Source organism: Typopeltis vanoorti, chromosome 16 (genome assembly GCF_054136105.1).
Source record: "Typopeltis vanoorti isolate ZY-2024b chromosome 16, IOZ_Tvanoo_1.0, whole genome shotgun sequence".
Classification (NCBI taxonomy): Eukaryota; Metazoa; Arthropoda; class Arachnida; order Uropygi; family Thelyphonidae; genus Typopeltis; species Typopeltis vanoorti.
The window spans coordinates 17517971-17530975 of record NC_143564.1 but is presented as its reverse complement, the minus strand read 5'-3'; the positions used below and the strand labels follow the sequence as shown (position 1 = coordinate 17530975).

Below are 13005 nucleotides of genomic sequence, written 5' to 3'. Positions count from 1 at the left end.
GCATGAAATTCTTTGATTCCGATCTTTGAGTTTCTTATTTGACTTTGAAATAATGTGGGATTTAATATCCCCTTCATTTAAATAATGAAAATAAGACTTTTATTAACTTAGTATACAATTTACTAACTTTGTCAATGTGAGGGGTGTGCTTCGTGACTCTTGACAAGATTAGAAATGTTGAGTTCAAAATTAGTAAGTTTCAGCCTTAAATCGTCATGGAATTCTATATTTAGCTTATTTCTTTGTTTTGTTAAAATGGAATTAACATGACTGAAACCAGCTTCAACCATGTACGCGCCGACTGGGCAGGAACCACCAACATCCGTTCATTGGTAAATACGTCATTTTAGCCTACTTGATTGGCCTCCGTAACTATTCTCATGACTTTGCTCCATCTTACAAGTCCTATTCATGTCACTGTTCCCACGATTCACTCTTAATTGTGTTGTCATTCAGGATGGAGGTAATCCAAGTTAACCGAATTAAATATTACCCATTTCTATCGACCTCTAACAATGTTATATCGACCCCTGGGGGTCGATATTGACCACTTTGGCGACCACTGTTCTAGTGGAACCTCCTTTCAACTGAACTCAGCCACATACACAACACCTTCCTTTTCAATGGCTATGAAATTACAGAATTAAAAAAATAATCAGTTCTTTCTCCATTCCTCGACAATCGCTTCAGTCACCATCCCCTATATCTGTGACACAAAAATAGCTAGGTCTTTAAAAAAAGTACGATGTCTATACATCTTTAAAGCCTCACAGGAAACTTGCTACCCTTATCCGTTCTACCACAGATCAGCTCACTCCTCTCTCATCGCCTGGAGTATATCAAGTACCCTGTTCCTGCAAGTTGGCTTACTTTGGACAGACAGGTAGATCAACAACCACCTGTTTAGAAAAACACAAATCATACAGGATTCTTTCATATTCATTCATACAGTCACGACTATGGTTAGTCTGGCTTGGCAGACCATGTATTGGATACAACCCACAGGATCTGGAAGAAAACCACCATGCTCCATCATAGTAATTTAAAAAGGAAAGACTGTAAAATCTGTTATGGCACTCAGAAATCAACTGAATTTAAATATGGATGCATCAAACTTGGAAACAATAATTGTCAGAGGTCCCACTTTACATCCTAGGCCACTTACAAATGCCCATAGAGGGTGCACCACCTAGATAGGACTTTAGTCATCCATGTGTTTCATTTAGTATTGTGTTGTTTTTTTGTGTTACAACAGTTATTTGTAATTCTTGAAGTCCCAGTGACTGAAACAAAATATGGGAAGCATTAAAATTAGTTTTTAATCCTTTCCTAATGATGTAATATTCCATTCAATCTCCAACATGGAGGCTTTGTTATTCCTTTTACCTTCTCTTGTGAATTAGTGCACATCTTTATCTTGAAACATGGTATTAATTCTTTTGTAACTTTCTGTCTCTCTAGACACTTTGCAAATCAGTGTTAGAACAGAGTTGACCCAGTATTTTAATATTTTGAGTGAGTGTATGTGAGAGTAGAGGGACGATTATTCCACTTAATTTAAATATAATTTTCTTTTATATATTTTGTTAACACACACATAAACACAATTTGTTAATTTAAAAAAAGAAAACTTTGAAATTTGTTTAAATGCCAAAAATCTTTGTCTTCAGGTGACTAGTGGTGAAACACCAAATATATAGGCTTAGAGATGGAACCTGTTTAATTAGAAGAGGAAAATGTATTAGATGACTAAGTCCATAACAGAATTAAAGCATAATCTTGTAAACAAGATTATGCTTTAATCTTGACACGATCCAAACAATCACACTTACAAAGTGATTGTTTGGTAATTTAACTATTTCTTCTGTCATTTCCCTACTATTAGCATCTATCAGCATACAACTTACATAATAAACATTATATTGTACTTGAAACTCATTTACTGTTTTCATACCACTCTCTGGAAATGAGTTAATTTCGTTCATTTTTTCAAGCAGCCTACTCTTCATTCTTGCTCATATCCTCATTATGTATCTTCCACAAAAGGCAATTCATTCTTTTTTTTTTTTTTTTTTTGTGCTCCAAAATCCATAAATAAGATGAGACTTCTTTGCAAACTTATATAAATTCATCACTAACTTATGTTTCTATCGTATTACCCTTTTCTTCCTATTTATTAGCTCTACAGATGGAATTTTCACAGTCCAACATTAGAGAGATGTAATATTATTTAACTTTTTTTTTTTTTTTCACTCATTCAAAATTGCTTTAATTCAAAAAACTAGGTGACTAATTCAGCATTCTAGGTGATACAATCACATGCCTTATTTTTAAATGCCTCTTAATGCCTCAGCTTTGTTATACATAGTAGTATCATGACATATGAGAATACTACACAAAATGTGTGGTGTTGTCACACACATCATAACAAAACATAAATAAATAAAAAGGTAATGAGCCAATTCAAATAAGTAAGATAACAGATAAATAAAATATTTCGTTCTCTAAAGGCTCAAATACACTTGTTAAAATATTCTTGTAAGACTTGGAAAAAGAAATGGTTGTGCAGACTAAAGGCAATCCAAAAAGAATTTTATTGTTATTCTGTAAGTAAAAGGAAGAATAGCATTCACTTGAATGCAGATAGTAAACTTGTATTAGAAGCAGACGTAGTAGTTCAAATAATTCAGTGCTCACTTTGCCAAGATTATCAACTGGTGTATGTAACATAGTGCACAGTGATACCACTATGTTGGATGAAAAGATAAAAGGCATGAGAAGGAGATTCTCAAACTTTTGCATGATGTGGTTAAGAATTCATCAAAAAGAAAGATTGGGATATCAGCATGTATGCTAAAGGAATGTTCAACCAAACAGGCAAGGCTTATGATATGTTTGCATAATTTGAGTCTTAGCTCAGGAAAGATTCCAAAGGAATGGAAAGAATGTATGATAATTCCATTGCACAAGCCTGGTGCAAAGACTGATGTGTGTAAACTATCAGCCTATCAATATGTCTGAAGTGGTGGTGAGATTTCAGAGAAGTTAACAAGAGCTCACATATAGAAATGGGTGAACAAAGAAGCTATACTTTGCAAGGAGCAGCATCAGTTTACTAAGCGAGGTCATGTGGAAGCATTTCTCATATTTTATAATAATGTTATTGAGCTGGATGAAGGGAATGAATACATTATGATGCTGTTGGACTTTGCTAAGGCATTTTATAAGATATCACATGAAAGGCCGTTGCATGAACTGTAGAATATGGGATTGGAATGTAAACTATTGACTTGGATAAGTGGGGACTGACAGACAGATATCAGAAAGTGGTATGTGGGAGGTATGAATCTGCCAGATTTAAGGTGACCAGTGGTGTGTGTGCTCCAGGATCAGTCTTTGAACCATAGTTGTTTATTATATATTTCAATGATATTGAAAAGGGACTTAAAAGGAAATCTTCAGTTGATGATAGTCAGAGCATTCAGAGATAATACTGATATACAGCATTTACAGAGTGATTTGACAAACAATAATGGCTATCAATCATTGTTAGTAAGTGTAAACTGCATAACCTACACCAAAGTGTAGGTTATGCACTTTGGCATGGAACTGTCCACCAGCATATTATATTGCTGGGATTATGCTTGCATTAACCGACAGGAATTTGAAGTTCAAAGGTCACATAGCAAAAATTGCAAATGCAATTCAGGGGATAGTTGCATTAAAAATATGGAACTCATTTTGCTTCTTTACAATGTCTTGATATGACAACATCTTGATTACTGTGTGCAGATTTGGTCTCCTGGGTTTTGAGGGGCTGCAAAGAAAAGTTATAAAGATGATATCAGAATTATGAAATGTAGATTATGAGGATAGATTAAGAATATATGGACTGCAGACACTGGTAGACACGAGAAAAAAGGGGTGACATGATAGAGGTCTGAATTTTTGAGAGGGCATTATAGAATGTTGGTTAAATTTTCCGTTATATGGAAGGTGGAGGGGGACAAGGGGGCATCTGTAGAAGTTCAGTTTGTGTGCAGTTAAGAAATGGATGGGATCTAGATTTTTCTCTTACACAGCCATGAGTGAGTGGAACAGTTTCACTGTAGATGCTCATTGCTTCAACAGTAAAACTGTTGAAGTAATGAGTGCATCTAGTGTGAATGAGTTCAAGAGAAAGTATGACAGCTAGTGTGGGTGCTGTAAGGCCTCCCTCAATGATATCAGTCCTTCACTTCCTGGAGATGTAATAATATTCTAATTCATTATAACTATATAAAATTTATTCCATAATTACTTCTCATTTGTTACTAAATTATTTAGATATGTTTGTGATTTCAGAAACATCAATTGATGGAACATGTTGCACACCAATGTATATGTATGCAGTACATTTTAGAATTGGCTAAACAGTTAGATGTTGATCCAAGAGCTTGCGTATCTACTTTTTTTTCCAGGTAAGATGTTGATTAATCAGTTTGAGTTTATTTATATAAAAAGTTGTTTGTGAATGGATAATTGAGCAGCATTCTTCAGGTGAATGATATTCAAACCATATGGGAATAAATAGACACTGGATGAAAAGTTCAAAAATAGCAGTGTTACATTATATGTACTGACCTGGTGCATATATTCAAACCTGGTGTTACATTATATGTGCTATAACCCACTTAACTCGCATACCAATCCTTTTATACCTGTTCTCCTAACAGCACTTTATCTAACTTCTTTTCTCCACCCCCTACTTGATTTTACTTCACTGACCAATTAGGGTGGCGTTTTTCTGCCAAACGTCATTTGATCGGCGGGCCCGTAACGATGTCTCAATCCGGGAATTGACCCTAAGCGATTTTCTGTTGTTTTTCTTTGCTAGCCTCTAATTTAATCCCCTTTCAAAAATTTTCTATGAACTTACTTAATAACTTAATCTCTAGCCTCTCACATACCATCTTTTATGACTAATCCTTTTCTGTCTTATTTATTTAACTTTTCTCATTTAAATCATATCACAATATTAATATATTCTTTCTTTTGTTAGTTAGTTTAACAAAACCTTTATATTTTATATATTTTATTGGATTCAAGAATCTTTCTTTTTCTTTTAATTAATTCAACTATTATCTTTTATGCAGGGTTCTAATTTATTTTATTTATTCTTCATGTTACACCATGATAACTGAGAATTTTACATTCTTAAGATATCAGGGTGTAACAGTGTAACACCGGGTTTGAATTGAATGGGCTATCCCCTTTATTTAATCACATCATACATCAGATCAATTAAGTTAACTGTTCAATTTAGGAAAATTCAACAGAGCACTGAAAGTAAAAAGTGTCTTTTGTTCTCATATGTTAGCCATAACAAATAAGACATCAGAAAAACATTATCTTGAATATTATCCTTAATGTCAATTTGTTCAGTGAGTTTGAATGATATTTTTTTGATAGACTCTGAAGTAGGGCAAGCCTCCTATGCCTGTGCCAAGTGTTAGAGGAGATTGTGCAAAATGATGCACTCATGGTTGGTTCAAATCTTCATCTAAGAGGAATAATTAAGTGAAAAACATCCCCATTTATGAGCAAAATGTTGAATCTTCTAAAACTAAAATGGTTGATTGGAACCATTGTCCATAAGATAATATTAGCCATGAACCCACTCATTATAGTAATGTAAAGATTGCAGTCACACATTGTGGATACACAGATGTTTGCTTTCTGCACCATTTAATTTAAAATATATCTCATTCAACTATAGAATGATCCCAAAGGTGCTACTATCTGCATGTATGTAGTTACTACTTCTTCCTTTTCATAGCATTTTTATCCTGCTTGGTGCAGGGTTCTCTGATTATGTAACTGTGGGAAACCTCAGCCGGCTTGTCTCGGAGTCTGGCATTGGGGATTACAGTTTTTATGGCTGCAGATGCATGTGTTCATAGGACCAGTTTGCCTGTTCAGGGGGATGAAAAAAGCGAGTTTCCGGGTGAAAAAACCTCCTACCTCCGTATATGAGACTGGCTAACTCACCTTTAGTCGAAAGAGACCAGATAAAAGTTCCTCACATCTTAAATGGGAATCGAACCCAGGTCTTTCCAACCAAAGGGCCTCGTCTGTAACGATTGAACTATAGAGGCTTTGTATGTTAGTACTAAGTAATGTAAAAGGAGGGGAGGAACCATTTCATGTTAGCTGCTGCACTGCATTTATTTTGTATTGATTATGTTATTTCAGTATGCCTTGTAGCAAGTTGTGGACAATACTTCCTGCACTATTGAGATTTTCATGAGCTATTATATAACTAGATTGCTTGATGTTTTACTACTCATAACTCAGAAGCAAGGATCTCAAGAAGAGGGTTCACAACTGGTGATATGTAATGGGATCTTGAGAAAAATGTAACAGTTTATTTAATTTTATTTTGTGAATTTTGTAAAATTCACAAAATAAAATATTTTGTGAAAGTCTTTTGATACACAAGTATTTGTTAGGGTTGCAATTTTTATTCATCCATATGTGTTTATACACCAATACAAATAGCATTGTTGCTTTTGCTGATAGATTTCGTTGAATTTAGTATTCAGAATCACTGCCAAAATTCATTGAGACATCTTATTTCTGTTTGGAATTCAAACAAGTTTTAGTACTTGACTCGTGTAAAATCATTAAAAAAAAATATATTAATTGCAGTACTAATTCAGTCTGTATGAAATTTTTTATTTAGTTAGATGTATGCAGTTGGTATGATAATAAATAATTTTACTCTCCAGAATCCTGTTGCATTAAAGTGATATGACTTAGATAATTAATTCAGTGGCCAGTAATGCAGTACCGCTTCATAATAGTCACAGCGAGTTATAAATAACCTTCACTTGAGGGGTGTAGGTTATCCATTTATGGCTTTCAGGATACATTATAAATTTGAAAAAAAAAAAAAGCTTTTATTAACGGAGTGATTTCTAAAGTAACAACAGCTATCATACGTAGAATGAACTTAAACTAGATGTGAACATGCCATCGAGATGCCAGCTGTGTGGCTCATTATTGCATTGTTGTATACATTGGTTATTGTATTTAATTCACAGTTTGTACAGCAAATGAAGTTGATGTAAAATAAAACCTTAGTTTTGGTCACACTGGGTTGGACAACGTAGCATTTTGATGGCCTCTTTGAATCTATTTCGATATATGTCATTCCTGTGAGCTGCCGAAGTACCTTGTATTTTTCTTTGGCGGGATGAAATGTTAAACCTGATTTGTGTTCCTGCTGTTTTTCTGCTTTTTTTGACATATTCCGCTGATCTCTCCAGATCATCCTGTCTGTCCAGCATAGCAGATATTACATGCACACAAAATTTTGATCTCTTGAGAGGAGAATAAGACTGTTTGGGTGATTATTTTTCCTAAGGGCTTCCTTGGCAAGATCAAGGATATTAATTTAGATCTGACAGATATACTGTTCAATTTAGATGTTATTAGCCTTTTTACCAATGTTCTAAGAGAAGACATCGTATTATTTATTTTATATATATTTTTTTTATAGTCAAGATAAGCCCTATTAAACTCAAAGAGCTCTCATGCTCGTCTAGAGCAGGCTTTTACAAACAATCATGTAAGGTTGGGATTTGAACCCACAATCTGTTTTTTGGAGAGCGGGTATGCTATCCACTCGGCCAACTAGCATTTTTCTGCCAGACACCATTAAGCTATTTAAGCATTGTCTGGATAACACATTCTTGTTATCCAAGAATGTGTTATCCAGAATGTGAAATGAGTGGAAGGGTCTTCAAACTTTAAGTTTGAAGACCCTTCCACTCATTTCATTTAGTGCATTTATGGAATCATTTGAAAAGACATCTCCATAGATACCTAATAAAAGCTAGATTTAGCTTAGGTACATGATATATATTCTTCATCTGGTCAGGTTCCAAAGAATCCCTTTACAATTTCAATAACTTTGAAACCACAAAGTCCAGTTCACAGTGGAAGTTGAAAGCGATAGAACATAGAAAGAGATAACGAGACAGGAACATTTTAAAAAATGTTCTTGTCTCAATAGTGTACTATGACAGACAGTCATTTGAAGTATACAGAAAATCTTAAACACTGGAAGACACTTGGATTATCAAATTCCTGACATGTACCCGCAAGGAGTTTACAGGATGTTATAATAGTATTACATGAAGAACTTACATCATTACTAGCTTCCTATCAACAATTTTCTTCCAAATCAAGATGCTGGCATTCTACATCAAATCATCATCTAGTAGTTGTTATCAAACAACTACTACATGATGATTTGATGATCTAGTGATGAGATAAGGAAACAAGGAAATAATGTATCTCATTGAGGTACTCCTAAATAACATCCTAATAGCATCTTACAAGCTATTGCATAATTCAAATACAAAGGTGCAGTTTCCTTGCCTTACTCAAGCGATCAGGAGTATACAAATTTTTTTTTGAGTATCTGCTGTCAGCAGATGGGACTATCTTTGACCTGTTCTTTCATATGGAATTGGAAAGATCCATATGAAAGAGTATGTCAGATATGGGAAAAGACATCATCAAATTCCTGCCATGTACCCACAAGGGGGTGTACAGGATATGATAGTACTACGTGAAAAAATTATATCATTACTAACTTCCTATCTACAATTTTCCTCCAAATCAGTCTGTTACTTGTCAAGACTCCAACATTATTAGATCTTATATTTCTATCGTCTAAGGCACTTTACCATATCAATCCACCTATATCTTGGTCTTTTTCTGGGTCGTTTTGCCGCCAACCTGGCAGAGAACACTTGTTTTGCTAATCTTTCCTCTCCCATTCTGTTTAGGTGACCATACCACCTGAGATTAGCTCCGCTAATGCATTCCTGAATGCTGACAATGTCAAGTTCTTTCCTAATATCCTCGTTTTTAAAATGATATTGCCATTGATGCCATCTGTTCATGCCTCTAATCTTCCTCAGGACTCTCATATCTGCAGTCTCTAGTCTTGGGTCAAGTGTTTTACTTCTGACCCAGCTCTCAGATCCATAAGTTAAAACTGGTTTGAACACCGTCTTGTATACAGCTAATTTAGTGTTCCGACTAATTTCTCTCTTATTCCATATGAATTTATTCAATTGACTTCCCACCATACCAGCTTTGCTGATTCTGTTGTCTATTTCTATATTTAATTTACCATCTTCAGTAAAAATCGTGCCTAAGTAGCTGGAATGTTTTACTTGTTCCACAGGTTCTCCATTCACAGCACAGTTGACATTTTCAATGATTCTGCCTAATTTCATTGTCTTTGTCTTTTTATTGCTGACCTTCATACCATATCTATTACAACAGCTATTTAATTTAGTCAGAGAATCTTGCAGACTTGTAGCGGATTTATTTAGAAGTATAACATCATCCGCATAAAGAAAGAGCTGACATTAACATCTCCAATTTTGATATGTTTAATACCACTTTCCTTCATAATGTGATCCATATAGATAATGAATAACAGAGGGGATAATGTACATCCTTGTCTCACACCAGATTTAACATTAAACCATCTTCCTGTACTTCCTTCAATTCTAACTGCTGACTTACAACTCAAATAAAGACTAATTATTGCTTGATATAATGCCCCATTCATGCCATATAACTGCAGCGTATTGAATAGCTTCTTTCTTGGCACCTTATCATATTCCTTTTCCAAATCGATAAAACTTAAATACAGATCTTTGTTATATTCCCATGCTTTCTCAACTATTTGTTGTAAAGTGAAGATCTGATCCTGACAGCCTCTGTTTGTCCTAAATCCAGCTTGTTCTTCACCAAGCTTTTCTTCCACAATTCTCAAGTATACCTGCATAGATCTTTCCAGGAACACTCAGTAGGGAAATACCTCTGTAATTTCAGTTTTACTTCCCTTTTTATATATGGGCACTATGAGAGCTCTACTCCAATAATCGGGAATTCGTCCCTCTGTCCAGGCTTTCTGAACTATGCAGTGCAGCCATTGTAAGACTCTTATGCCACCATACTTCAGCATTTCTGGTCAAATATCATCTACTCCAGCTGCCTTTTCACATTTCAAGCCTTTGATGGCTTTTTCTGCTTCAAGTATGGATATGTATTCCTGACTGCATGCATGCCTGGTCAGTGTTTTTTACCACTGAGCTGTCATCACTGCTTGTTTCATTTAGCAGTTTTTCGAAGTAATTACTCCATACTTCAAGGATATCTTTTTCTCCCGTTTTCATGTTATCTTTATCATCTTTAACTCCTTTTACAGCACTCTTTCCTCCATTCCTAAGCTTCTTCAACAGCGTCCAGAATATTTTGCCACCTTCTTGATATTTATTTTCTATGTTCTTGCCAAAGTCCTCCCATTACTTTGTTTAGCTGGTTTTACACAGTGTTTAACGTTCTTATATTTATCTCTGTATTCTCTAAGAGCACAAGCTGACTTATTTGTCAGGAACTTTTGATATGCTTTCTTCTTTTCCTTCACTGCCTCTTTTACTTCTTGTGTCCACCATGGAGTTCTGATTTTTCTATCCTTGCAGACAACCTCACCACATGCCTCTCTGGCTGAATCAATCTGGGTTTTCTTCAAGGTTTGCCACTGAATCTCCAAGGTTTGATTCATGTTTTCAAACTCTTTCATTTTTTCTTCAATAATCTTTGTGTATTTTAGTCTACAGTTCACATCTGAGAGCTGCTCAACTTTTATTCGCTTTAAAACTTTCTTACATGTTATTCTTTTCAATATGAAATTCACTTTTATCCTGCTCAAGACTAAATAGTGATCACTTCCAATTTCAAATCCTCTGTACACTCTGGTGTCCTGCACCAGGGAGAAAACATCACTATCAACAATAACATAGTCAATGAGACTTTTCTTATTCCTAGCCTCTTCTCTCCATGTGAATTTGTGCACATTTTTATGTTGGAACATGGTGTTAGTAATAACCAGTCGATATCCTGAGCAGAAACCCAACAGGTATTTGCCATTATTGTTAGCTTTGCTCTTTTCTCCAAATTTTCCCAAAATATTTTTGTATGTCTCACAATCATTTCCTACTCTGCTATTTAGATCTTCAACAAGGACCAACTTTTCCTTTTTCATTGTGTCAGTTGCTTTTTCTAAAGCCTGAAAAAAATTCCTCCACTTCTACCTTAGTAGAACCTTCTGTGAGACCATAGGCACAAATAAGTCTCATTGTCCAGTTCCCCATTCTCATATTTGCCCACATTACTCTACTTGAGACTGTCTGCCATTCAAGAAGATTAGCCTCGTATTTTGTGTTGAATACTATGGCTACTTCTTCTTTTCCTTGATTGTCATTGCCTGAATATCACATTTTGTATTTATTGCTCAGAAAGATCTCACCAGTTTTTGTCTTTTTTGTTTCAGTCACCCCTATTATGTTGATCTGGTACTTATCTAATTCCTCCGCTAGCTCCATTTCTTTGCCATTCAGGCTTCTTACATTGATAGTACCGATCTTTAACTCTGGTGATGTTGAGTTGGGGTTTGTTTTCAGATTTGTTCCAGTAGCTGACTTTTCGCTGTTCGTCCTGGTTCCCTGGCGAAAACAACGGGGGCCTTGTTTAACCGTGCGATGCCCCAGCCGGCATAAAATGTTGTCATGTTGTACCATCATTTTTTATTTTGGTTTAACCAATAAGAATACAATTTGGTCGGCTAAATCCCAAATTGCCAGCCCATCCTCGTTCGTTCAGTATCCTAGTAGATACCCAACAGGGTGCATCATGAGAAGGTGAGGATTGGACATTAGGTCAGAAGCCCTGGTCAGTTCTCCGCATTCCTTTAAAGGTTATGTGGAGGTCTCCTCTCAGTTATACAGCTTTGACCCTTAAGCACCCAAGGGGTGCTTAATGGTCAAAAATGGGAAAAGACAGCAGACACAAACTGGGATTAGCATTTCTTACCACTAAAAGAAAATATCAGGTACTTTTGGCAGCTCACAGGAATGGCATACATTGAATTCAACAGCTATGTAGATTCAAAGAATCTATCAGAATGCTGCATTGTCCAGCCCAGTGTAATCAAAACCAAGGTCTCATTTTAAACCAGCTTTGCTTCATGTACATCTAAGAACTACATATCTGTTAATTAGGACGTGATAGTTGTTATACAGCACAAACGATCCATGTATCTGATATCCCATTGTTGTATTCACCATTAATTTAAGTTCATTCTATGTATAACAGTTGTTACTTTAGAAAACATTCTGTTAATACACACTTTTAATACAAATATCAGTTTTTAATAGTGCTTCCATTGACTCAATAGCAGCATTGTATTAAAGTCTTCATATTTACTCTCTCTCTCTCTCTCTGGACTTTGATTTTTAACATAACTCTCAGATCCATAAATTAAAATTGGTTTGAATACTGTCTTGTGTGCTGTTAGTTTACCGTTTTGACTAATTTCTCTCTTATTCCATATTATTCAGTTGACTTTCTATAATAATAGGTTTGTTGTTCTGTTACTTATTTTCATATTTAATTTGGCATCTTCACTAAAAATTATACCTAATTACATAACTTATTTTAATTTTAATGGCATTGCAACATCAAACAAAACTAAATTACACAAAGATTTTTAAAAATGCTTATATTTTGCAGGATTTCAAACCCAGCATCTTCTGAGCCAAACAACACGTTGCAGTTTATATGCGACAATGAACAAGTGAAACAGTTCAAATCGTGAGGCAAAATATCTAAAGACTTAATTGAGCATCTTCTAATGTTGAATAAAAGAAATATTACAGTTGAGTAGGAGTTCATCTTAAGATAACAGTCACAAAATATCTAATATATAACATTCACAAAGTAACTATCCTTGGTGGCCTTGAAGTCGCTTTAAAAATGTTCTGTGTTTGGTATTATCTAGAACAGAGTTTCTGGATTATGTAATGCTTATCCTATTCACTATAAATAATAATCTATTATAGTCCTTTGATTATTTTAAATGGTAGTTATCTCCAT

General features: G+C 34.9%; 1 protein-coding gene across 1 annotated transcript in view; it reads left to right on the top strand.

Annotated features, from left to right (window-relative positions):
- The window catches only part of Cdc37 (cell division cycle protein 37), a 152719-nt gene that overhangs the window by 96242 nt on the left and 43472 nt on the right, over positions 1 to 13005 (top strand). Inside the window, exon 7 of the mRNA XM_090405988.1 lies at positions 4345 to 4460. Coding sequence (XP_090262114.1) covers positions 4345 to 4460 — 116 coding nt within the window. The remainder of the gene's footprint in view (positions 1 to 4344; positions 4461 to 13005) is intronic.